The following is a 27,268-nucleotide window of genomic DNA, read 5'->3' as shown; positions in this document are numbered from 1 at the left end:
GCTAGCAATAATCAATGTATACTGCTGGCTGGGACAGCTCCTCGCTGCAGAACTCAATAACACTGCAGGAGGGAATCAAGCGAGGTATGGGTGCAGGTGGGAAGCCCCATTAACAGCAATTGGAGCCTGATCGCTCTTGCAGCTATTTACAGCCGTCCGCCTGTAATCGTTCATGCAGCGATTACCTGCGGAAGATTAGCCAGCATCCAGGGCCTACTACCATCTGCAGGCTGTAAATAGCTGCGAGCGCTGTCAGGCTCCCATTGCTTTTAATGGAGATGTTCACCTTCACCTAATCGCACAGATCCTCACTAAATCTCCCATGGATGATCGCAAATGGAGCAAAGAATCTCCTATATCTGGGTTTTGGTAACTTACACATGCGAAGGGGACTCACCCATGGGAGGCTCAGTGGGGATCTGTGCGATTAGGTGAAGGTGAAAATCTCCATTAAAAGCAATAGGAGCCTGACAGCACTCGCAGCTATTTTTTTCAGCCACTCATGTAATCACCAATGCAGTGAATACCTGGAGATTGTATGTTTTGGATGCAGACGGTCTGTGTCCAGGGCTCATCTCCCGCAGGTAATCGCTGCATGAACCATTACAGGAGGATGCCTGTAAATAGCTGCAAGAGCGGTCAGGCTCCAATTGCTTTTGATAGACTAGTTCAGTGTTTCTCAACCTTTTTTCGGTCAAGGCACCCTTTAAGAACTTTGGACAATCTCGAGGCACCCTTTAAAAATTATGGACAGTCTAGAGGTGCCCCCATTCTAAAATGTAAAAGCCTTTCTAATAGTTTTAGATAATGCAGCAACATCCACAAGTCCAAGTAGAACACTCAACATTAGAGGTGATTACTTTCTTCCAAAGCAAATATACATTTGCAAACTGGTACTGACTAGTATTCCAATGTTTCTGTTCTCCCTCAGTTTTTCTTCATCACTCAGCTAATGAGACACCAACGCTCATGGAGAGGGGCAGGGGAGGGTCAAACAAGGATGCTGTGCAGGCGACTGACATCCTCCTTATCAACTGATGATGCAAACCTGTGACTCAGTGTAACTAAAAGGGCAGACTTCATCCACACGCTGGTTCATATACAATTTTTGGGCAATTTTTAGGCATTTTGCCAAGGCACCCCTGAAGGAACCCCAAGGCACACTAGGGTGCCTGGGCACCCTGGTTGAAAAAGGCTGGAGTAGTTCACCTTTTCGCACAGATCCCCACTGAGTCTCCCATGGGTGATCGCAAACCACCCCATTCATGTATGAAAGTTATGAAAACCCGGATATAGGAGACTTTTTGCACCCTATCGGTGGTAATTAACACAGATTGGAGCACAGGGAAAACTGCACCAATTTTTTATCTGCACATTTGTTTATTGCTTTACACACCAAATAAATGTTTTACACAGCCACCGCCTTCCTGCAGTGCTGCCCCTCACTGTCTGCCCCCCTTCACTACACTTCTGTCTGCCCCCCTTCACTACACTTCTGTCTGCCCCCCTTCACTACACTTCTGTCTGCCCCCCTTCACTACACTTCTGTCTGCCCCCCTTCACTACACTTCTGTCTGCCCCCCTTCACTACACTTCTGTCTGCCCCCCTTCACTACACTTCTGTCTGCCCCCCTTCACTACACTTCTGTCTGCCCCCCTTCACTACACTTCTGTCTGCCCCCCTTCACTACACTTCTGTCTGCCCCCCTTCACTACACTTCTGTCTGCCCCCCTTCACTACACTTCTGTCTGCCCCCCTTCACTACACTTCTGTCTGCCCCCCTTCACTACACTTCTGTCTGCCCCCCTTCACTACACTTCTGTCTGCCCCCCTTCACTACACTTCTGTCTGCCCCCCTTCACTACACTTCTGTCTGCCCCCCTTCACTACACTTCATTAAAAAAAAAAGGAAATTTTATACCAATTGTCAACTTGGAACATTTGCGCAAGTCCTCTTAATATTTTAGCTCACACGATCAGATATTAAAGTATAACTAAAGGCAAAAGATTTGGGTAGAGTGGAGAAGGATTAGATCCCATGTCAGGTTTATTGTTGTCTGTGTCCCCATTGGGGATATTCACCCTCTCTACTTGTCTTGTTTACTGTCATTACCTCTACTCTAAAAGAAACCATTGCAAATCATTTTTAACATGAATTGGTGCAACAAACTGTGTATTGCCATTGTTGATTGGCGCATGGAAAATGCTGATGTTTACACTAAAAAAAATGATGCATTTCCCCAATATTTGTATATAAAATTCCTCCTGGTTCAGGCTGCTTTGCTTCTTGTGCATGGTAATTTATTTGTATTGTATATACGGGCATGGTGTACGGCTCCTAATAACTAAACCATAAATATGTCTAAGCCCGCAACTTGTCACCACTTTTCTGACTTTTTTTTTTTTTTTTTTTTTCATTTTTAGCACTGATTTCCTTGTTCAGTATTCCTGTAATTTATGAAAGACATCAGGTAAGTGCGCCTGTTTATCAGAAGTGCAATTGAAAACAATAGAGGGGATTTAAAGGAGTTGTAAAGGCAGGAAGGTTTTTTTATCCTTATGCATTACAATAAAAAGCCTTCTGTGTGCAGCAGCCCCCGTAAATGCTTACCTGAGGACCCTCTCTAGCTCCAGTGATGTTGTAGGAATGTCTCGCTGTCCAGGACTCCCCTCCTCATTGGCTGAGACAGCAGCGTTGCACCTTTTGACTTCTGCTGCTGTCAAAGAAAGGTGGGGGGGGGGGGGGCGCAAGCAGCAGCTGCGTGTCTGAATGGACAGCTTTGACTCGGCTTGGGTGCTCCCATTGCAAGCTGCTTGCTGTGTGGGCACCCTGTGGGAGGGAGGGGGCAGGAAAGCCGAAGAGGGACCCGAGAAGAGGAGGATCCTGGCCACTCTGTGCGAAACCAACTACACAGAGCAGGAAAGTATAGCATGTTATTATTTTTAATTTAAAAAAGCAAGACTTTAAGAGCCCATTCACATTAGCGCGACTTGTCAGCCTGACAAGTCGCGGTCTATTGATTAGCACAGGACCCGTTCTAATAGGAGCGACACAAGTCGCTCCAACTTGGAAAAAGGGTCCTGTACTACTTTGGGGCGACCTGGAGGCGACTTGCATAGACTTCCATTATGTGAAGTCTCTGCAAGTCGCGCCGAAGTCGCGGTGCACGCGACTTCACAGGTCGCCCCCCAAAGTCGTGTCGCGCTAGTCTGAATGAGCTCTTACAATCTAAATACATTGGCGATTAGACTTTAGGCTGGTCTTAGACTTAAAAAAAAAAAAAAAACCCTGATTCCTCCATCCACACAAACAAGGTGGATGGAAAAAAAAAACCCCGCCCACCAGGGGCAATGTATTCCAATGGTGGGACCCATCTTTGTCAATGCACTGATCAGTGCTGCAGCTGCCCAATGAGAAATGTGTCCAGCTTGTCCCTTCCACAGACGATTGACTCTTGTTGAGAAGGGACAGCCACACATTCATTGAAATTCGCTTGGTCCCTGCTGAACCGGACTAATTTCGATCACTGTGGCTTGCCTTAGATTTGGTGGCTGCACTACTTTTTTAATTTTTCAGTCTCCAAGTACATTTTTAGCAAGTACAGAATATACAGGTTGGTCCTCCCAGAAATTTCGTGTCCTTGTCACTTCTGTGACCTGAAAGCACAAATATCCTTTTTCTTCCATGTGTAGACTACTAATCCCATCAATCCACCATGTAATGGACCTCAAGATCAACAGATATGTTTGATGTCCAGCCTGTGTGACAACCATGGCCGCCCCCATAGATACAGTGGAGAAATTGGTATAGCCACGAAGGGACAGGAAGTGTTAATTACATAATTACCAGGTTAAAATGAAATAAAAATAGCCAGCTAATGCAGACCCCGCATGGAGTGACTGGTAAGCTGCTTGTAAGGGGCTCCGCGGAAACACCTGTGTATCCCGTGAGGGTGAAGACATTGCTTTGTAAAGGTGTATTGGATCGGTGTGAATGAGACCTTATGGTGGCTCCACACTGCCCTGGTGCTTCCCCCCTGCGCTTTGGGCAAAGCAGAGCAAGCAATTAGGTCTTGTGTTGCTTAGCTGCGCTTTCCCATAGAAGTTGAGGCCTCGCTGTTTTGGCACGGTGCAAGAAGGCACACCAACGATTAGGCATGCAGGGCTTAGCTGCACTTCAGCAAATGCGCAGCGGGGCAATATGAAGCTGTCCTAAGGGCCCTTTCACACTGAGCAGTTTTTCAAGAAGTGCTTTTGCGTAAAAAAAAAAAAAAAAGTTTAAAAGTGCTTCCTTTTTTAAAATCAGTGGGGCACCCTGATGTCTCATTAAAGAGAACCTGTCTTAAACATAATATATCACATAGGGGACTTTTTGGAAAACAAATAGTTTTAGTAAAGTAGAAAAAAAAAAAAAAAAAAAGCTACTTAAACAACCCCCCCCCCTCCCAAAAGGAAAAAAAAATTTTTTTAAAGGCCAGCAAAATGCTTTCCTCTAAAATCAATGAATGCTTTCATACTGGGGCGGTGCTCTTCTGTTTTGAGTAAAAAAAAAATCCCAGTTGCAGGATCTTTGAAGCATGTTTAGGGAGCTAAAAACAAAAACCACACCTTCCCATTGAAAGCAATGGAAACACAGCGAAAATGCACTGCAGTGTGTGTTTTGGTGCGGTTTTTGAGTCGCTTGCCTTTTTAAAAACCGCACTGCAAATAAAGTAAAATCTTGGCAAAAACGCATACTGGCCAGTTCACACCACATCCGGTCGAGTGCGTTTTTTTTTTTTTTTTTTTTTCTACATCAAAAAAGGAAGGGAATTAGGTTAAATGGTTTCCAATGGCCTAGTTCACACCAGTGCTTGCAGTTCCAGGAAAAAAAAAGAACATGCTGCATTTTTCCTGCACTGGACTGTACTGGAACGCTATAAAACACATAAAAAAACACGCTGGAACACGCATGTCCTTAAGGTTAAGAGGGGGGAAAACGCACTGGACTGCATCAAAAACGTGCATTCAAAAAGCATCTGAAACGTATCCGGATTACGTTTCTATGGTGTGAACTGCCCTAAGCCTTGACCCTTAGAGTAGCTGTTAATATTTGTTATACTCTTTCATCCTTCACCCTGGTGTCCTTCCCTTTTACCAGTCCCCTTCCTCTGTCCACTTTCCTTTTACTTCTTCCCTCACCCCCCCAAATGTGTGTTTTTGGTTTTTTTTTTTGTTCCCCCACTGTCGATTTTCCCTCCCCAATTCCAAACCAACAGCCCCCCCCCCCTCCTTTTTTTCCCCCTCCTTCTAGGATGGTGTGATGCTGTATAGGATAGAGAAGCTGAATTCTTGGCAAATTGGTGAATGTCCAGAATAGTTCATGCGTCTGTCTTCCCACCATCTTTGTTTTCTAAAACCATGATTGTTTTCTTTTTTTGCAGACTCAAGTGGATCACTATATAGCACTCATAAGCAAGAATTTTAACAATGTAAAAGACTTGTAAGTATTCTTTGTGCTGTAGTTGTATAATGTGAGCTTTTGTCATTTTCAGGCTGGCCCGGTCCTGATAAGTCTGGAACATTTTCAGGATTAATAAGATAACAGGATGGTGACCCGCATATATAAAGTGATGTCCTTTATACCCAGCCGGGAGCCGCTGTACTAACCATGGGAGGTTAGTTCAGCGATCTCCCCCCACCGCTAAGCTATTGTGTTCTGACAGACGGCCCCCCCACCAGAACACTCCGATCATTTCTCTCCGCTATTGGCTGAAAGCGCCGATCGGTAGTCGGTCAGCTGCGATGTTTTCCAGCATGCACTTCTGACAGAAGCCGGCTTCTGTCGGACAGACCGACTTACACATGGGCAGAACGTTGGGCGGTATTATTTGTACCAGCAAATGTCTCCCACATTCTGCCCATGTACGGGGCTTTAGGGCCCATGCACATCTATGTGTTGTGGTAAGTGCGGCGTGTTAGTGCTATTCGTTATTAGTGACACCCTAAACAACCTTTTAGGTCTGTGTGCGGTGACTGGTGTTTTTCTGCCCTTCATCCGCATTGGTCAATGTAGGGGCTCATAGTAAATAATTTTCTATGATGTGCCCTGTTCATGCTGCCTTCAGGTGGGTTGCAGTGCGTGTCAGAATAATGCAGACACGGGTTAATTTATGGAAACTGGCTACCATGCACAGCTGCACCAGATTTTGCTCTCTCCATTCTGCTTCCAGGTTTTTTTTAGTCCGAGCCTAAAGCGGAATTTTACTCTCTAAAGCGGAATTTTACTCTCTCAATCAACATTGATTAATTGTAATCCTAATGCTGCTAAAATTAGTAAATAGAAAACTGTTTACTTGTGTTAAACTTTTTTTTAATTTTTTTATTCAGTAACTTTCCAGGCCTAGGCAAATTATGTTCTACATCCCAGGGGTTTTCTCAGCTAAGCGCACTCTCCTGCCAGCATGCCTGAGCTAAGGGCAGATGGGTTCCAGGAAGTAAATGCTACAGGAATTATCTGCCCTTACTCAAGATGGCTGTGGCCAGAAATATTAGGGGGGGATGTTTTTTAAAATGATTTAAAAATAAACCAGTTTTGTCTGCAACACACAAAGAGCTTACCTAATGTCACCATCTGTTTTTGCTCCAAGAAATGTCATCACTTTGAGATCTCAATAAAAAAAAGTGTGGGGTGGGGGTAGTTTTATAGTGCCTTGCATTGCAGTAACGCAATGCACAGCCTGCAAAAAAAAATGATGCATGCTAAAACGCACCTCATTCAAAGTCCCAACCTTTTTTTTTTTCTTGTGTTAGTATTCAGAAAGTTGGAAGCGGTCCTTTTAACAGCAGACAATGTCACTATACTGCAGGACAGCACAACCCATATGGCATCCTTTTGTAGGGTTGCATGAAACCCTGGTTGAGAAACTCTGGTCTAGACCAGGGTTTCTCAACTAAGTTTCATCCAAAGGTTGCTAGAGTTTCCTTGGGCAATGAGCAATATCTGCCCCTCTGCTAATCAATGGTGTCACTTCTCGGAGAGGCAGAAATTGCTCATTGCCCAAGAAACCCCTGGTTGAGAGACCTTGGTCTAAACCAGGGTTTCTCAGCCAGGCTTCCTCCAGAGGTTGCTAGGGGTGACTTGAGCAATGAGCAATTTCTGCCTCTCGGATAAGTTCCCATTGACACCTTTGATCTTTTTAGCAATCTGTAAGGGGGTAATTCTTCCCAATGACTACACGTGTAAGGAGCATTCTTCCCACTGACTGTCCCACTAATGTATGATGAGTTGTAGATTTAGTCATTTTTAGCAGGGATTCTCTGAGAGCAGAAAGTTTATTTCAGGGTTCCTCCGATGTTGAGAAGGGCTGTTCTATGGTTGTACAGTCTTTGCAGTGAAGGGTGCTATTAATGTTACAGCATGCAAAGACTACAAACACCCATACTTAATTTGGAGGGTTTTCCCTTGTGTCTGGGGTTGGGTTTTCCACAACCCTTGTGTCTGGGGTTGGGTTTTCCACAACCCTTGTGTCTGGGGTTGGGTTTTCCACAACCCTTGTGTCTGGGGTTGGGTTTTCCACAACCCTTGTGTCTGGGGTTGGGTTTTCCACAACCCTTGTGTCTGGGGTTGGGTTTTCCACAACCCTGGTGTCTGGGGTTGGGTTTTCCACAACCCTGGTGTCTGGGGTTGGGTTTTCCACAACCCTGGTGTCTGGGGTTGGGTTTTCCACAACCCTGGTGTCTGGGGTTGGGTTTTCCACAACCCTGGTGTCTGGGGTTGGGTTTTCCACAACCCTGGTGTCTGGGGTTGGGTTTTCCACAACCCTGGTGTCTGGGGTGGTTTGCTAACTTTGGACAGGCAATACAGGTGCTCTTTAGTATGTTTTTATTCCCTCTAGTAGATGGAGAACACAAGTCATTTTCTGATAATCTGTGTCCTATCTACCATGTAATAACGTGTGGTTTTCTTTCCCTTGCACAGAATCGTGGCTAAAGTCCCCGGACTGAAACGCAAAGCTGATTAACTGCTACTAAAAAAAAAAAAAAGTCAAGTTTGCCGCAGATACCAATAGGAGCCTCGGAATTTGGGCGCTGTGTATTTGGATGACTTGGGGAGGGTCAGGGGAAGACCAGCCTTGACATTGCAGTGCATTTTCCCAGATCTCTACTTTTATTTTAATATTTTTTTTTTTTTCTGCAACGCAGTGTTTAAGGATCGAAACAACCGTTTTACTGCCATGTGTTTCATTCTGAGTATTGTAAGCTGCTATGTATGAGTTTGAAACTATTTTCTGTTTCTTCTCCTGTGTGAAGCACCGTTTAATACAGATCTTTATTTGTTTTATAGCATGCTGTATATTGTGCTTCCGAAGTAGTCTTACTGCGCTTTCATGGGCATAATGTTAATCAATTCTTGCACTGTGTATGAAGAGTAAGTTTGAGATATCTATTCGGTCGCCCTTCAGCGTAGAAGGGAGCCTTGGTGCACGGTGCCGTACATCAATGGCTCCTCTGCCCTGAACGAGCTGCCGAACAAAAACCCCCCTCGTGATCATACCTAGAGACAAAACGGCTTCTGTTCGGTATGATGGTAGCTCTATCTCGTGATTTTATCGTTTTATCAGTTGCCAATATCTATAGTGTTTTCAGAGAGCCTAGCTCCCACAGTGCTTTTTTTTATTTTTAGGATTGAAATGACATTCTAACTGCTAGCTCCATAGCACATACACCTAAAGGCAAAAAAACTATTTCTAGGAACACTATTGTCTGTATAATGAACAGTTATGTATACCAATATAGGAACTTACACGTCGTCGCTCAGTAGTTGGGTTTGCACAACCACATTTACAGTCACTTGAACCTTCTGTGGACCGAGTACTAAAAGCTGCAAATTTGTTTTTAAAGAGAAAAAAAAAAAAGTCAAATCTCGTTTGCGAGAACATAAAGCGTTACCCAGCTGCAGGAATGTGCTGAAGCAAGTCTTTGGAATGCATTGTGATATGTAAAAACCAACAAAAAAAATAAAACAAGTATCAATAAAGCTTGTAGACCTTAACTTGTTTTAAATGTTATTGCGGGCTCTTCTTATGTGTTTTCTGTGCATATGGCTATTTTTTCCCCCACTAAAGACATTATTGTGCTGGTTTAGGCAGCAGAGGGAGCGCAAATAAAAAGGGGGGGAACAGTCAGCACTGTGTGTATGTGTGTGTGTATATATATATATATATATATATATATATATATATATATATATATATATATATATATATATATATATATATATATATATATATATATATATGTGTATATATATATATGTGTGTGTGTGTGTGTGTGTATATATATATATATATATATATATATATATATGTGTGTATATATAATCTCTCAAAGCCAACTTTCAAATATAATAAGGTTGCAGCGCTAAAGTATACTCCACTTAAAGTGCGCAAAAACAGTGTAATAAGACGAGAAAGTCTAAAGGTAGAAGTCCATAAATTGTGTATAAAATAATCCAAATGGTTCTTGGTGTTCTATAGTTAAGACGTGTCACCACGGTGATAACCTCCACCCAATGGAAAGATTGCAAACTCATCAGAACTTTATGCTGTCCTATAATCTAGACAGCATAAACACCATAATGTGGAATAACTCCTTGATGGAAAATATTGATCTCTGCATTCCTGTGTTAATAAAGGAGTCTCCTCACCCACGATATCCACCAGTCAGGAAAGATCACCAAACCTCTTGTGATTGTTTAAAAGTCTTGCTCTCCTGGCCGGGCTTTCATTACAGCCCAGAAGACTTCTTGTCAGTCAGTCCATTCCCCCTTTACCACCCTCAGGCTGGGTTCACACAGGTCTGGCCGCAGTTTGCAGTCCAGTGTCCTGTGCGTTTTGTGTTCACCGGTTCAGGTGTGAATGTTTCCCTGAATTCAAACCTGAACCAGACCCAAAAACACACAGCACCCTTTTTCTAATTCACACCGTAGCCACCCTGGACATGTGTGGACCGGCTCTATTAAAAGCCAGTCACACTCGCGAATTGGATGCGGTGTAAAATGCATCCAACTCTCATATATGTGAACCTAGCAAGGCTGAAAAATGCTTTCAGTCACACAGTGAGGTTGATTTACTAAGACTGGAGAGTGCAAAAAATCTGGTGATGCTGTGCATGGTAGCCAATAAACTTCCAGGTTTTGTCCTTTTATACAAATACAAAAATATGAGAGGATGCAAAATGGTACCACGTCTTAGTCGAAGCAGGAAAGTTTAAAAAAAAAAAAAAAAAAAAAGCTGCAAATTGGGGAAGGGGAATCGGATGAGGACTTTACTGATACCAGATTGAGACGCCGTGTATTTTTATATTACCACTTCAAATGACAGCGGAGCGGCTCTCGTTCTGGGACTGGGACGCGGTCATATGACTGCGCACCAGAACGGCCACTCTCGCACGCCCGTGGGGGCACGCAGTGCGGCAATCGTGGCCGGCCGTATTGCTAGGACACGGCGCGACCCCGGTCTTGGTAAAGAGCCAATGACATGGCTCTTGACCCACGTAATCGACTGTGCCCAATCACAGCCGGTCACATGTAAATGAGGAAGTGCCGTGTATTGGCTCTCCTCGCCTCTGACCTCTCTCAACGGCTCCTCCTCAAAGGGGAGTCTAGGACAGGTAATCAGGGCACTGATCATCAGTGCCCTGATTACTGTGAAGTAAAAAAAGTGCCCAAAGGTCCCCCAACCAATGCCCATAGTGCTGCCAGTCAGTGCCTATCAGTGTTGCATATTAGTGTCTCATCAGTGCCGCCTCATCAGCGCACATCAGTGAAGGAAAAAAATTACTTTTCTCTTATGTCCTGTGGCAGTCGCCGCCCGTTCAGTCAGCCTTCACTAGTGGGTAATGGCGCCCTCTGCAGGAGAAAGCTAGGCAGTTTGAAATGTTAATAAAAAAACTTTCTATACTTAGACACACTTCTAGGGGGGCGTCCCTCTGCCATTATCCTGATCCAGTTATCACTGTTCCTCAGTTTTATGCTGCCTAGCATTAGGAGAAGGCTAGTTCTTCCCTGCTGGGACCTAGCGTCTCAGTTCCTTTGTTTTTTTTCTTAAAAAATGTTTTTTCTTTTGAAAATAGCCTTTTATTTCTCTCACTATCGCTAGTTAGTCAAGGAATTTCCTGGAGGACTACAAGCGACAGCAGAGCTGGGCCTCGCACTGGTTAATATAGATCCTTATGGAGTCCCAGCCTGCCAATGAGCGTCGCAACTCACTGGTGCGCCCTGGCCTCGCAACGACAGTGCCACACGGGATGGGGGCGAGCCTGCGGAGGTCCATCTTCGCCGGGGGTGTCTCAACTCTGGAATGACCACGTGTTGCTAGCATCCCTCCTTGGCTGACGGCACCCCCACTCAGGGTGGGAGGTCTCCCGTATCAGAGCGGTACCCGCATTCTCTGGACTGGTGAGTGCTACTACCCCCTTGTCCCTAGCACTAGGACCTGTAGGGGTGGTTCTGTGGGCCCACCCTTATGGGATGGCAGTGCTGGTGGTCTCTGTGATATCCCCCCTTCTGGCCAGCGTGGTAAGTTTCCCTCCCTCCCTGGCCCTGCTGAGAGCACTGTGCGGTGCACTTGCTGTACATGTGGGGCTCTGTAGCATCCAGGGGTTCTCTCTGGGGTTCCCTGTGGTGGCCAGATAATGCTTGTGTACTTTATTTGGCACCGTTTAGCGCGGCTGCCATCTTGGGTGAGGGCAGGCTGGCTGGGCTCATTGTAAGGGCAGCAGCCATTTTAGCTCCCTGTTCTGATGCCAATCAGGCACCATCTTGTGTGGGCAAATGCCTAGTAAGGGCGGCAGCCATTTTGCCTGTGATTCCTTCCATTGACTTTCATTAGGCACCATTTTTTTGTGGCTCAGGGAAGGCATAGGCCTCTAGGGGATGAGGTCACTTCCTCCCCTCCTTTTCACTGAGCACCGTGCGTAAAACACTGACACTGTGGGGGATTTTTACTGTTTTTTCTCTGGCATTATCATGTTAAAATGTTTTTCTCTTGTGGCTATCACCTTCTCTGAAGGGGCTCCACAGGTAGTGCAAGTTGCGGTGGGGGTCCGTGGGAACCGCCGTATTAAAGGGCCAGCGTCCCATTAATTTTCAAATGACAACAATGGACTCCCAGGATAACAATTTCCCCACAGACCTGGTTGTGGCTTCAGGTACTCCTGAATTCTCTTCCATGGCTTCATTATATGCTGCTCTTGCGACTTTGCCATCCAAAGTGGATCTTCTGATGTCTTAACACACTTATCACAAACGGCCTATGCCCTCGCAGTCTTCTGACTCAGAGCCCGATTTGGTTGCCACAGACAACGTCCCCCTTGAGGGGACCCAGTCTTCCCATTCGGATTGTGAGGGGAAGGAGTCTTCCTCCATGACGGTGCAGGAACGTGCCGCGGTTGATGCGCTCATCGAAGTTAAGGAGACTTTACATCTTGATGATGAGCCCTCCCTGTCGGGTAAGCGGGTTTCCCTTGGGGTCCCGCACAGCCCAGAAGTCGGGTCAGGTTTTCCCCTGTACAGAGGAGTCGCAATAAGCACATGCTGACGGTACCTAAGCGGTTTTCATACCGTAATCCTTTTGCGGATCCTGTTGATAACCGTTAGTGTGGTCCATCTTGGTGACACCGTCCGTTTGTAAACTATGTAAATCCACTTTAATGCCGTGGAGGACTCTGTGGTGTTTCAGGATCCGGCAGATAGGCGTGGGAGACGCCTTCCCGCCATATCTACTTGGTGACGGGCTCCCTGCTCACACCTGTGTTCGCTTCAGGGATGGTTTCCCAAGCTATCATGCAATGGACCAGGGCACTAAGACGCATGTTAGTGGCGGAGTCCATATCCAGACTCATGTTAGTGGCGGAGTCCATATCTCCGCCTGCCCTGGACATGGTGGCTCCAGTGACCCAGGCCATGATGTCCCGGTGTGCCGCGGCCCTGAATGAGGCCCCTTTGGTCACATGGCTGTCTGCGGTCGGGGTTGCAATCTGCCACATTGTGTGGCTAAGAAGCTGGTTGGCTAACCACGCTCCCACAAAAATGTTTTAGGATGTCCCTTATGTGGGTAATCGTCTTTTTGGGGACACTATAGATGAATTGATCAAGGGTCAAGAGTATTCTTTTTCCTCAGGCCTCTATGGGTAAATCCCCCCACTCTAGGCGGGGCCCTTCCCTTAAGGCTCATCGTGGGTCCTTTTGTGTCTTCGGGGCACAGGATAAAGGGAAGTCCTTCAAGTCCTCAGGTGGTAACAAGAAGCCATGGTCAGGTAAGACCAAGGGCAGTCAGGCCGGTTCGGCGGCCCAGTCCACCTCTGCCTGAAGGGACTCCCTCACCCGTTTCAGGGGTGGGTGGATGTCTGCGTTGTTTTCAGTAACCTTGGTTTTCCCGAATCCGGGAATGGGTGGGTTCATGAAACGATCTTTTACCCTGAAAAAATCAGGTTTCGATCTCGCCCCGTAGTAAACCGTTTTTTTTTTTCGTCAAATCTCCTTCTGACTCCCGTTTGTAAGGGTACAAAAGTTCAGGATGGAATCCATCCGGGTGGTGGTGGCATTGTTGAGTCAGGGGGACTTTCTGACCTTTATCGGCTTTCAGGATGCGTATCTGCACATCCCTATCTGCGAGGGTCAACAGCGGTACCTTTGCTTCGCGGTGGCAGAGGAGCAGTTGTGGCGTTGCCCTTTTGCCTTGCTTTGGCTCCCAGGGTATTCACCAAGGTTTTGTCTCCAGTGCTGGCTTCACTGCGTTTTAAGGGGATTGCGGTCCTCGATTATCTGGATGACCTCCTGGTAAGGTCGAGCTCGTGTGCCACTCTGGCGAGTGATCTGTCGCTCACGGTTCAGACACTCCAGGAATTCGGGTAGACCTTCCACTTACAGAAGTAGTCTCTGCCTCCTTCAGTTCGCCTCCCATATCTGTGGATGATACTGGACTCTGCTCCAGCGAAAGTCTTTCTCCCGGAGGACAAGCTCCGGACCTTGCAGGCAAGATCAGGTCCCTTGGGGACAACAATCTCTCTTCTTTGCGGGCCTGCATGCGGTCCCTGGATCTGATGGTTTCGGCTTTCGAGGCTATCCCTTTTTGCTCAGTTTCACACAAGAACTCTGCAAGCAGAGATTCTTGCCAGGTGGGACAGAACGCCTTAGCCGTTGGACAGGAGGATTTCTCTGAGCCAACTCGCAGGATCGGATCTTTTGTGGTGGCCCGTCACCAACTCACTGAAGGCAAGTCCTTTTGGCCTCTGCTGTGGACAGTGATCCCCACGGATGCCAGCCTGACAGGCTGGGGTGGAGTTCTGGGCACGCTTTCTGCCCATGGGACGTGGTTGGCAGAGAAGGCTTCCTTGCCGATAAACGTTTTGGCGCTCTGTGCAATCAAGCTGTGCTGGGTCAACTTGGCTTCAGGGCTGCCGAGTTTGGGTACAGACGGACAACGCCACGGCTGTGGCGTAGATCAATCACCAAGGGGGCACTATGAGTGCCCGAGCGGCCAGGGAAGGGGCCGAGATCCTATCTTGGGCCGAGACGCACGTTCCAGCGATTTCGGCAGTCCACATTCCAGGTGTGGACAACTGGCAGGCGGACTATTTGAGTGCCAGACCCTGGACCAGGGGAAATGGTCCCTGCATCTAGAGGTGTTTCGTCTCCTGTGTGCCCGGTGGGGGTCTCCGGACGTAGATCTGTTCGCGTCCCGTCTCAACAAAAAGGTGGGAAGGTTCGTGGCCAGAACCCGCAATCCTCTGGTGGACGCGTTAGGGGTGCCTTGGCACCAGTATCGGCTGATTTATGCTTTCCCTCTGATTAGCTGTTATCCCAGGTTCCTCCGCAGGTTGGCGTCGGAACGGATTCAAGTCGTTCTGGTAGCCCCAGACTGGCCGCGCTGGTCTTGGTGCGCGGACGTCGTGCAGATGGTCGTCGAGCCTCCCTGGCGGCTTCCGCTGAGAGACGATCTCCTGTCTCAAGGGCCGATCTTCCATCCTGCTTTGCAGTCTCTGGCTTTGGCAACATGGCTATTGAAAGCCAAGTCTTGAGGGACAAAGGTCTCCCGAATGCTGTCATGCCTACCTTATTGAAGGCTCGGAAAGCTACCTCTAAAAAATGTTATCGCACGTGGAAGGCGTATATTGCCTGGTGCGAGTCGCATGGTTTCCATCCCCGCTCCTTTTCGGTGGCAAGGGTTTTGGCCTTCCCGCAGGAAGGTTTGGATCAGTGCCTGGCGCTAACCACGATCAAGGGTCAGTTGTCGGCTTTGGCCGTTTTTTCTTTTCCAACGTCCTTTTGGTAACTTGATTTCCTTGATTTGCTCCTTTTTTATTCAAGGGGTTCGGCATCTGGCTCACCCGTGGATGGCTCCCTTGCCTCCCTGGGACCTGAGTTTTGTTTTTTTCCGTTTTTTTTTTTTTTTTGCAACAGCTTCGCTTTGAGCACATCAGAGACATTCCTTTACCTGTGTTGTCCCAGAAGGTTACCTTTTCTGGTAGTTATCACCTCTGCTCGCAGAGTGTCCGAGTTGGCGGCTCTGTCTTGCCGTTCACCTTATCTGGTTGTTCAGAGGGATTAAGTGGTCTTGCGACCCAGTCCATCTTTTCTTCCCAAGGTGGTATCTGCTTTACACCTCAATGAGGATATTGTTCTGCCTTCGCTTTGGGCGAAGCCCAAGCATCCCAAGGAATTTGCCTTGCATTCCTTTGGATGTAGTTCATTCGATCAGGATTTACGTGCCCACCACGGAGTCTTTTAGGACGTCTGATTCCCTGTTTGTCCTTCCTGAGGTACCTTGGAAGTTTTTGGCTGTCCGCGGCAACAGTTTCTAAGTGGATCAGACAGACGATTGTTCAAGCCTATTCAATCAAGGGTCAGGTTCCTCCTTTCCCTGTAAAGGCACATTCTACTAGGGCTGTCAGTGCCTCTTGGTCGTTTTCGCCATCAGGCTTCTGTGGCTCAGGAGTGCAAAGCGGCGACCTGGTCGTCTGTGCACACTTTTCACAAAATTTACAGACTTGAGGTAAGGGCATCCTCGGAGGCTTCCTTTGGCCATAAGGTTTTGAGTGCAGCGGTTGTTTGAAGAGACGTGTTTTTTTTTTTTTTTTCTGTCTCTTCTTGGGGTGTTTTTTTTTTTTTTTGTTCTGGGTTAGCTCCTGTTTTTGAGCTTTGTTGCCCTGTGGGCTCAGTTGTTGTTTTCTGGCCTGGTTGATTCATTACCTTTTTTTTGGTAGGTTGCGTTTTCCCACCCCCAACACCTGCACTGCTTTGGGACATCCCACTAGTGAAGGCTGACTGAACAGGCGGCGAATGTCAGAGGACGTAAGAGAAAATATAATTTTTGTAAGAACTTGCCAAAAAATAATTTTCTCTGAGTCCTCAAACAGTCGCTGCCCCCGCCCCTCTGGTTCTTGGATGTGGGGGTTTTGCCTTCCGGTACTGCTTGCTACAAAACTGGACAGTGATAACTGGATCAGGATAATGGCTAAGGGACGAACCCCTAGAGGTGTGTCTAAGTATAGAAAGTTTTTTTTTTAGTAACATTTGAAACTGCCTAACCTGCTCCTGCAGAGGGTGCCGTTACCCACTAGTGAAGGCTGACTGAACAGGTGCCGACTGTCAGAGGACTCAGAGAAAATAATTTTACGGTAAGTTCTTACAAAAATTATTTTTTCAAAATTTACTCAGAAAATAAACTTTTTTTCTTCAAAATTGTATTTTTTTTTGTAAGAAATAAAAAAACCCAGTGGTGATTAAATACCACCCAAAAAAGCGATTTGTGTGAAAAAAAAAAAATAAGAATTTCATATGGGTACAGTATAGCATGACCGTGCAATTGTCATTCAAAGTGTGACAGCGCTGAAAATTGGTCTGGGCGTAGGAAGGAGGTAAAAGGGCACTGTATTGAAGTGGTTAAAATGGCAAAAAAATATTACAAAAACATAATAGAATGACCTTGTTAAAAACAATACATTGTTGTACTTAGTGTATATACAAAAAATATAGGCAATAGCCTCTCTATTGTACATCAAAGAGGCTGACGTGTTTCGCAAAGTCTGCTTCCTCAGGAACTTTTTTTCTTAGTAGTGATATATTATGACAACTCAAGAGCTTCAATCAAATGGCCAATAGGTACAACATATAAAGTGCATAAGTAGGATGTACTTGTATGCCAGGCAGGGAAAAACAAACACTGGCATCAGGAAAAAAGGACATTTTCTATAGGTAAAATGAAGCAGCAAAAGGAAGGCACCAGCAGATGTCATAGGCCATCCTTATAGTTAAGGTATGTAAATATCCAGAAGGGGAGACTCAAGCTACAGATCTCATAGATAGACACTAAATATCGATAACCGTGCCAAACCGCAGAGCCCCAAAATCAATCTAATGGCACTCCTACATCCAAAAGTATATCTGTCCGATGTGCACCCTAACTTTGGGCATAAGCATTGTTAAAAAAAAACAAAGCAGGCATTTAAACACTGGTTGGGCGCTCCTTTTTTTTTTTTTTTTTTAAGCTTAACTGAACAAGCTGAAGTTAGAAGCTGATTGGATATCATGCAAAGCTGCTCTAAATGGTACCGGGGTGATGTCTGCAGTTGCAACCACTTGAAGTCAAATGTACAGGTATGTGATTTGGTGGCAAGTGGTTAAAGCTGTATTAAACCCAAAACAAAACCTTTTATTATTGCAGCTTACCAATCATTAGATGTGGTGGCTTCATTAGTTTTCTTTTTAGGCTTTTGTCCTCACCTGGTGATCTGGCCAGTACACCTGTATTAAAGTGCCCCCACTGCGCCAAAAGGAGCATGGGGGCGGGGGAGACCTGTGAACAGTAGCATTGTTATTCCGTGGGGGGGGGTTAAGTGTCTTAGCAGATTTAGATACACTAAACAAATTAAAGCCAAACCCCAGCTCACACCTTTTAATCAGTTACAGCAGTTTTTTTTTTTTTTTTTACATTTTGGGATAAAGATTTTATATGAACTAATAAAATCTCAGAATTAAGCACCCCTGTTTAAATTGTTTTGTCTCATCCATGTAAACTGATATATTCTGCTGGAGAGCTTTGAGCGTTTGTCAAAAACTGACTTGCTGGTTGGATCACCAGATGAAAATAAAAGGGTTTAAAAAAAGAATCAATACAGCCAACACATCCAAGAATTAGCTTAAGTATAATAAATTTCTCTTACGTCCTCCGACAGTCGCCACCTCTTCATATTCGTCACATATGGGGTATTAGACTTTGCTCCGAAGGAGTAGCTAGGCAACAGAATATGTTAACAATAAAGCTTTTAACATATCCCACCCTCAAGGGGTGGTCCCCTCAGTCAATACCCTCCTACTTCCTGCAACCATATCTCAGTTTTAATGTCTAGCTTGTCAGGAGTGGCTGGCTCTCTCTGTGCTGGGACTTTCTGTCCCAGACTCTTTCTTCTTTTTAAAATTTTGTTTGAGTTTTCTCTCTACCTTTACTTAGCTGTTATTTTGTCAGCGTTAGTTAGTTCTTCGGATGAAGAGGATCATGCGGACTGGGTCTCGGGCTGATCCCCCTGGTCGCAGGTCGTGGGTCAGTGGCTTCCCAGTCTGCCATCGAGCGTTCAGCCAGGTAACGCTCCTGGCACAGTGAACGACCCATCCCTGTTCGGTGCAGGGATGATTGGTGAGGTGGCTACCTCACTGGACGCTGTGCGGTTTCTTAACCCCCATTGTGTGCGTCTTGAATGCGACTCTCCCTGCCTCATGTGCAGCGGTTTGTTCGCCTGTGCGGGTCCCCCACGCCATGTGAGGTAAGTGTATTTATGTGGGGACCTGTCTGTCTGGGGGGGGATGTCAGTCTGGGACTGTGTAACCTGCCTCTATTCACACTGCTTGTCTCCCTATCTCTCGGCTGCATGCTGTGGGCTGCAAGGGGGGGGGGGGGAGCTGTATGACACTGTGTGTGTCAGACTGGTCAGTGTGAGAAGCTGTGTGCTGTGGGGCATGTTTTTTTGGCATGTTTGGGCATATACAGCGATCGCTGCGGCGATCTGACATGTATTCTGATTTTGGAATGTAATGTGTGTTTTAATGCACTGTGGAGCGGCGGTTTCGGCGCCAAACGACGCCATTTTGCCTACACTCGCTCCGGCCGCATGTTTTACATGCATGGCGGCCATTTTCTTGTAGCCTCCATAGGCTTACATAGAGCGCCCTGGCAGCATCACTTCCTCTTTCCAGGAACACCGATCGAGGCAGCAGCGGCGGCGAGGGTCTCCTCAGGTTTTATCCTTCTGTTTCTTGCTATCCATTGCCTGTGTTCAGTTTGCATATTCCCTGTGGGGGTCTTATTGTGCTTGAGTGTGGTGCGGTGGGCTGCGCTTGCCGTGCTTGCTTAAAAGGGGCAGTTAACCCTTTGTTGTCTGGCATTACAGGGGCAATGGATTCTCAGGAGGGCAAATTTCCTACAGCTTTGGTGGAAAGCCAGGGGACCGCTGTTTCCCCCCCAGGGGGGGATTTAGCCACTATTGTGGCTGGCCTTGCTGCTCAGGTGCAGATGCTGGTGGCTGCTCAATCTACTAAAAGGCCCAGAGTTGCTCTTTCCTCTGATTCTGAGGGTGAAGGTGATGGGGCTGTTATGGCGGGGGCCTCCTTATCGGGGTCCCGCTCCTCTCTTGATCTAGTGGGGTCTGAGGTGGAGGCTGAAGTTGAGGGGGTTGATAATTCTCCCCCTGGCTCGCCTGAAGAGCTTGCAATCATGGATGAGTTGATTGCTTCCATTAAGCATTAAGGTTTTTCCCTGCAATGATGATTTTCAGCGCGCTGTTAAGGATCAATGGCGCAATCTGCGCAAACCTTTTGCGGTACCAAGTAGATTCAAGCTGCGTTATCCTTTTTCGCCTTCCACTGATGAAAGGTGGTGTGTGCCTCCCCCAGTGGATCACGCAATTGCGGTTTTGAACAAAGCCACTGCGATTCCTGCAGAGGATTCCCCTGTGTTCCGTGATGCCACGGATAGGAGACTGGAGTCTCTTGCCCGTCATACTTATTCTGTTACGGGTTCTATGCTTAAGGCTCTGTTTGCTTCTCTCATGGCGGCCCAGGCGATCGCAAGTTGGACGCAGATGCTTAGGCGCGTCCTAGTGGCCGACTCGGCCTCGCCGGCGACCCTGGATATGGTGGATCAAATCCACCAGGGTGTCGTATCTGTGTGATGCGGACCTGGACCTGGTTCCGTTGGCTGCACGTGTGCACAGCGTGGCGGTGTTGTCTCGCCGCCTGGTTTGGTTAAAATGTTGGTCGGTGGACCAATCTTCACGTAAGACCTTAGCCAATCTACCTTATGATGGGTCTCGCCTTTTTGGGGAGTCCCTGGATGTGTTGATTAAGGGGATCACCGGGGGTAAGAGCACTCTCTTGCCCCATTTCCCCAAGGCTAAGGGGGCTTCTGGGAAGAAGCATGCTAATTTTCGGCCCCCTCAGGGGTCCTTTCGTGCCTTTCGGCCGCACTACAAGGGCAAACCGTTCAAAGGTCAAGGCTCTCAGAAGAAGCCCTGGTCTGGTAAACAGAAGTCCGGCCAATCCGGATCTGCAGCCCATAACAGTTCGGCCTGAAGGGGCGCCCTCACCCAGTTTTGGGGTGGGGGGACGCTTGCTCGGTTTTCTTCAGCCCTGGTTGGCCCGTGTGCGGGACAGATGGGTTCAGGAAATCGTTCGATCTGGTTACAAGATCGAGTTTCTCTCTCGGCCGGAGAGCAGATTTTTTCCCTCAAATCTTCAGCTGTCTCCAGAGCGCTTGCGGGACCTGCACCTGGCGGTGCGGGACCTGAGGGCTCAGGGAGTGGTGGTTCCGGTGCCTCATCGGGACAGGTTTCGGGGGTTTTATTCCAATCTGTTCACCGTGCCCAGAAAGGGAGGGCAAGGTTCGTCCAATTCTGGACTTGAAGGCTCTGAACCGCTCTGTGCGGGTTCGCAAGTTCCGCATGGAATCCCTGCGGTCGGTGGTGGCTGCCCTGGTTCCGGGGGAATTCATGGCCTCCATCGATTTGAAGGATGCGTATCTTCACATCCCCATTTTCGAGGGTCACCAGAGATACCTTCGATTTGCCATTGCGGAGGATCACTACCAGTTCGTGGCGTTGCCCTTTGGTCTCGCCTCGGCTCCGCGGGTCTTCACCAAGGTGCTTGCACCGGTTCTGGCATTATTGAGGGCCCAGGGCGTTTCTGTCCTGGGCTATCTGGACGACATTCTGGTTCGGTCTGCGACCAGCCAGGGTCTGTAGAAGGACCTGTCTGTCACGATGCAAACTCTGCAGGAGTTTGGTTGGACGATAAATTTTCCAAAGTCGACACTGAGTCCGTCTGTTCGTCTTCCCTATCTGGGAATGATTCTGGACTCGGTGCAGGCGAAGGTCTTCCTGCCGGAAGACAAACTCAGGACTCTCCAGGAGGAAGTCAGGTCCCTCAGGGACGTTCCGCACTCGTCTCTGCGGACGTGTATGAGATGTCTGGGATTGATGGTCTCGGCCTTCGAGGCGATTCCATTCGCCCAGTTTCACACGCGGGGTCTCCAAGCGGAGATCCTGTCCAGGTGGGACGGGCGACCTCAATCTCTGGATCTTCAAATCTCGTTGAGTTATCGCACCAGAGGAAACCTTCTGTGGTGGCTCCAGTCCCCGTTGGTGTCCGGGGGCAAGTCGTTTCGTCCGATCTCGTGGACGGTAATCACCACGGATGCCAGCCTGTCGGGCTGGGGTGGAGTTCTGGGCGTTCTGTCCGCCCAGGGGACTTGGTCGGAGGGGGAGTCTTCCCTTCCGATCAACATTCTGGAATTGCGTGCGATAAGTCTCTGTCTTCATCGCTGGACGGACCGGCTGCAGGGCTGCCCGGTCCGGGTGCAGACGGACAATGCCACGGCGGTGGCCTACATCAACCACCAAGGGGGCACCAGGAGTGCCCGAGCGGCTCGAGAAGTGGCCGACATTCTGTCTTGGGCCGAGACTCATGTCCCGGCGATAACGGCGGTTCACATTCCGGGGGTGGAGAACTGGCAGGCGGACTATCTGAGTCGCCAGACCCTGGATCAGGGGGAATGGTCTCTCCACCTGGCTGTCTTCCAGATGTTGTGCGCGAAGTGGGGTCTTCCAGATGTGGACCTGTTCGCGTCTCGTCTCAACAACAAGGTGAAGAGGTTCGTGGCAAGGACGTGCGACCCTCGGGCAGACGCGTCGGACGCGTTAGTGGCCCCGTGGCATCAGTACAGGCTGATGTACGCGTTTCCACCGATTCAGTTGCTGTCCAGGTTCCTTCGCAGGTTACACTCGGAACGCAGCACGGTGATTCTTGTGGCACCGGACTGGCCTCGCCGGTCCTGGTACGCAGACCTCGTGAATCTGGCGGTCGACGCCCCGTGGCGTCTGCCTCTTCGAGACGATCTACTGTCTCAAGGACCGATATACCATCCTGCTTTACAGTCGCTGGCTTTGACGGCCTGGCTGTTGAGACCGAGGTCCTGAAGGAGAGGGGTCTCTCTCCAGAGGTCGTTCATACTTTAATCAATGCGAGGAAGTCTTCCTCAGGGAAGGTTTATTACCGTACTTGGAAGGCCTATTTTGCCTGGTGTGAGTCCAGGGGGTTTTCACCCCGCACGTACTCGGTTTCCCGTGTGCTGTCTTTCCTTCAAACGGGTGTTGATCAGCGTTTGGCGCTGGCTACGATAAAGGGTCAGGTGTCTGCACTGGCCGTTCTGTTTCAACGTCCCGTGGCTTCCAACTCCTTGGTTGGCACCTTTGTTCAGGGTGTGCGGCATCTGGTCCCCCCTAGGCGGGATCCTCTGCCCCCTTGGGACTTGAATCTCGTTCTATCTGTGTTACAACGTGCTCCTTTTGAACAGATCAGGGAGATCTCGTTGTCTATGTTGTCCAAAAAGGTCGCCTTTTTGGTGGCGATCACTTCGGCTCGCAGAGTGTCGGAGCTGGCGGCTTTGTCCTGCAAGTCTCCGTACCTGGTTATTCATTTGGATAAGGTGGTCTTGCGACCTAATCCTTTGTTTCTTCCGAAACGAGTTTCGGCATTCCATCTTAATGAGGATATTGTCTTGCCTTCGTTGTGCGCGAAGCCTAAACATCCAAGGGAGGTGAGATTGCATTCTCTGGATGTTGTTCGGGCGATAAGGGTTTACCTTAAATCGACTGAGTCTTTTCGAAAGACGGACTCCTTGTTTGTTCTTCCAGAGGGTCCTCGGAAGGGCATGGAGGCTTCGGCCTCTACCATCGCCAAATGGATCAGGCAGACCATTGAACAGGCCTATGCTTTGCAGGGGAAGGTTCCCCCTGTGCCTGTGAAGGCGCACTCTACTAGATCTCTGAGTACGTCTTGGGCCTGTCGTCATGGGGCTTCTGTAGCCCAGGTGTGTAAGGCGGCGACTTGGTCGACCGTGCACACTTTCACAAAATTCTACAAAGTAGATGTTCAGGCATCGGCGGATGCTTCCTTTGGCCGCAAGGTTCTTAGTGCGGCTGTTCCCTAGGGTCCCTTGTTGGGGACTCCTGGCTGTTGGGATAAGTTTTGTATCCCCTGGTTTTTTGTCTTTTCCTGGGTTGTTGCTCCTGTTGAGCACTTGTTTTTTGCTGTTGCCCAGCTGGTTTCCTTCCTTTGGTAAGGTTCCTTTCTTTGATGCGGAGACTGCGTTGCCTTTCGGCGCGGATGCGTTTCCCACCCCTCATGTTTGCACTGCTTTGGGACGTCCCCATATGTGACGAATATGAAGAGGCGGCGACTGTCGGAGGACGTAAGAGAAAACTGAATTTTTGTAAAATCTTACCTGTAAAATTCCTTTCTCTGAGTCCTCCGACAGTCGCCGCCCCCGCCCCTCTTTTGGGGTTTGGTTGTATACTCTACTGCTATTCCACTAAAACTGAGATATGGTTGCAGGAAGTAGGAGGGTATTGACTGAGGGGACCACCCCTTGAGGGTGGGATATGTTAAAAGCTTTATTGTTAACATATTCTGTTGCCTAGCTACTCCTTCGGAGCAAAGTCTAATACCCCATATGTGACGAATATGAAGAGGCGGCGACTGTCGGAGGACTCAGAGAAAGGAATTTTACAGGTAAGATTTTACAAAAATTCCGTTTTTTGCTTTTGGGTTTATTACTGCTTTAAGCCATGGTTCACATTGGAGTGACTTGTCGAGTGATTTGGCAGGTCCAATCACATGCCAAGTCTCACCCTATTGTGAGCAATCGTACTGTTTAAATCTGTTTAAAATTTGTATTTTTTTTTTCTATGATTTTTTATTTTTCTATGATTTTTTATTTTTCTATGATTTTTTATTTTTCTATGATTTTTTATTTTTCTATGATTTTTTTATTTTTCTATGATTTTTTATTTTTCTATGATTTTTTTCTATTTTATTTTTTTTCTATGATTGATTTTTTTTTCTATGATTTTTATTTTTTAAGTGCCCACTAGATGGTGCACAACCTTCACACTGGATTTTCCTTGCTTGTGCTGAGTTCCTGACATAGTTCAGGCGCCCTCTAGTGGGCATCCTAATACTAAAATATTTATATTAGGCTAAAGACATAAATGTGTTTAAAGATAAAACCTGGTAACTGTGATCAGATGTTCTAGTATTGCACAGTTAATGTTCATCACTTGAAACATTTGCACATTGTCATAATTCTCTCCAACATGCAGATGTCCACACTTCTCGCCATGTGTTCTGGCTGGAGACTGGTAGAATGATGAAGGATTGTGATGACTGCAGGAAGGAAGCATTGATCAGAGAAGGCCCTGAATATTTTGCAGAAGACAAGCTGGAAGCTGTATCTGGGTGTACAGCATACGTTCTGCATATTTCCCCTCCAGGCAGGCCATGGGTGCTGCATCCATCTCCATGTAGAAGTCAATAGTTGTAAAAATGCTTGGGTTTGGATGCAGAGGTTTGTCTTCTCAAGGGGCCCAGTCAGCCCTCCCAGTTCTTATCTTGAACTACAAAGCAATATGTTGCAGTTGGGAGGGGGAGGGAGAGAGAGAATTAGGTAGGGCTGACACTCTTCAGTCCATGATATTATGTGTTGTCAGCCCACAACAGAATTTAAAGAGAAGTAAAGCCTGTGAACAGTAGCATTGTCATTCGGTGTGTGTGTGTGGGGGGTTAAATGTCTTAGCAGATTTAGATACACTAAACAAATTAAAGCCAAACCCCAGCTCACACCTTTAAATCAGTTACAGCAGTTTTTTTTTTTTCATTTTGGGATAAAGATTTTATATGAATTAATAAAATCTCATAATTAATCACCCCTGTTTAAATTGTTTTGTCTTATCCATGTAAAGACAAAAACCCCTGTAAAGACAAAGGCATAATGCGCTAGTATGCATTGCATACTACCTCATTATGAAATACTTACCTTAAAATGAAGCCCCCGCAGTGCTGCCCACTCAGCGACAGGACGGCCGATGTCGGCAGTCCTGGTTTCCTTCCACCGGCCATCTGATTGGTCAGAGGCGTGATTAAATCACTCCCGCATATGCACGCAGGAGCCGACATTCACGGCACAGGGCTCTGAAGGAACGGCACGTGTGGCCCTTCCTTCAGAGTGCATGCGCCGATGACGTTATCGGCTGCATTAAAAGTAAATATCTCCTAAACGGTGCAAGTTTAGGAGATATTTACAGCACTTATAAGTAAGCTATTATTAACATAGGCTTACCTATAGGCAAATGTCAACAAAGTGGGTTTACAACTACTTTAATAGCGGAGTGCAATAAGGTATTTTCCTTTACTTGCAGGATCTTTGAGAAGATGAGAAAATTAGCATGTAATGCCGAGATTCACCAATCAGCCAGAACATTGACTACCCACTATTAGGTAGGTTCCCCTTTTCGTGTCAAGGTATAGACCCCACCAGACAAAGCATCATATTGCTTCTGCCGGCTTGCCTTCTTCCCAAAGTGCATCCTGGTGCCATCTCTTCCCCAGATAAATGACTCGCACATCCGGCCATCCACATGATGTAAAAAAACAAACGTGATTCATCAGACCAGGCCACCTTCTTCCATTGCTCTGTGCTCCAGTTCTGATGCCCACCTGCTCAGTAGGCACTTTTGGCTGTGGACATGGGTCAGTATGGGCTCCCTGACCAGTCTGCAGCTACACAGCCCCATATACAACCTGCGAAGCTCTGTGTGTTCTGACACCTTTCTATCAGAACCATCATTAAACTGGTTGTAAAATCTCTCCCATAAGTTTTGCTCATATCAATCAGCACAAAAAAACAGTTTGAATCCCTGTATGTAAATGCCATCTTACTTGCTCTGTTTTCGGGTAATCTGTCCCGTTGCATTTACTGACCTCATCGGCGCATGCGTATCTTTCACCTGAATCAAGGCATGCTCTTTTGTGCTGCCAGTCTAAAAAGACGCATGCTGCATCCGTCCTATCTGCTCTGTACGGCACAGCACCATGATCTTACGATAATAGTCTCCTGATACACCCGATGTGACCTTACACTTCGCAGGGGGTGTAAACTTCACAGCACACTGCAGTGGGGGATGAGCGGCAGGACGGGGTTACCATAGTGATCCTGAAGTGAAGTAAAGTGCTAGACTGAGAAGACAATAGTTAAAATGACACTGACTTATCCCTGGGAGTAGGATTTTTAAAACTGCTGCAAAACCGTAGGAAACAAACGGTTGGGGGTTATTTTTAATGTAGAATACATTGCTATGCTGGCTTATTTATAAAACTGCTTCATAGGGGGAGAGTTTAATTCTTCGTTCACTTTTTCAGCAATTTGAGCTACAGTGGCTCTTCTAATGGATCAGACTAAAGCCCCGTACACACGATCAGATTATCGAACGATCTGTCGTCCATTTTTTTGTGGCGTGCTAGTCTGATGTGGAAAGTGAAGAGGTTATTTTCATAAAAATGTTCCCGTACGACAGAATTCTACTTCAGAAGTGATGTCATGTGTTGGATTGCTTTGTATGTGTTCTTTCATCTCTGAGCATGCCTAGTCTTGCTCTTAAGATTTTTTTCCGGCGAAATCTGTACTAATGAGACGAAAATCGGATGTTGTTTTGATGGACAACAAAAATTTTATAGCCTGCACATCAGGATTTTGTCAGCCGAAAAGTCTGAGTCGGCTGTCGAAAGCACCATACTAACAATCCGAAAATCGACAGATCGGTCGTTGGATGAATTTTCCCTACAGATTTTCTTATCGTGTGTACGGGCCTTTAACGGGCCAGCCTTCACTTCCCATGACC

At 47.2% G+C, this 27,268-nt stretch overlaps 1 protein-coding gene across 1 annotated transcript in view; it reads left to right on the top strand.

The window, feature by feature from the left end:
* RTN4 (reticulon 4) overlaps positions 1 to 9,035 on the top strand; it is a 133,957-nt gene extending 124,922 nt beyond the window's left edge. Inside the window, exons 7-9 of the mRNA XM_082249290.1 lie at positions 2,426 to 2,472; positions 5,425 to 5,483; positions 7,962 to 9,035. Coding sequence (XP_082105416.1) covers positions 2,426 to 2,472; positions 5,425 to 5,483; positions 7,962 to 8,004 — 149 coding nt within the window. The 3' untranslated portion in view covers positions 8,005 to 9,035. The remainder of the gene's footprint in view (positions 1 to 2,425; positions 2,473 to 5,424; positions 5,484 to 7,961) is intronic.
* Positions 9,036 to 27,268: the final 18,233 nt, after the last annotated feature.

The sequence above is a fragment of the Pelophylax lessonae genome (assembly GCF_965119305.1).
Source record: "Pelophylax lessonae genome assembly, chromosome: 3".
NCBI classification, from domain to species: Eukaryota; Metazoa; Chordata; class Amphibia; order Anura; family Ranidae; genus Pelophylax; species Pelophylax lessonae.
Note: the sequence above shows the minus strand (reverse complement) of the source record. Positions and strands in the feature narration are given on the sequence as shown.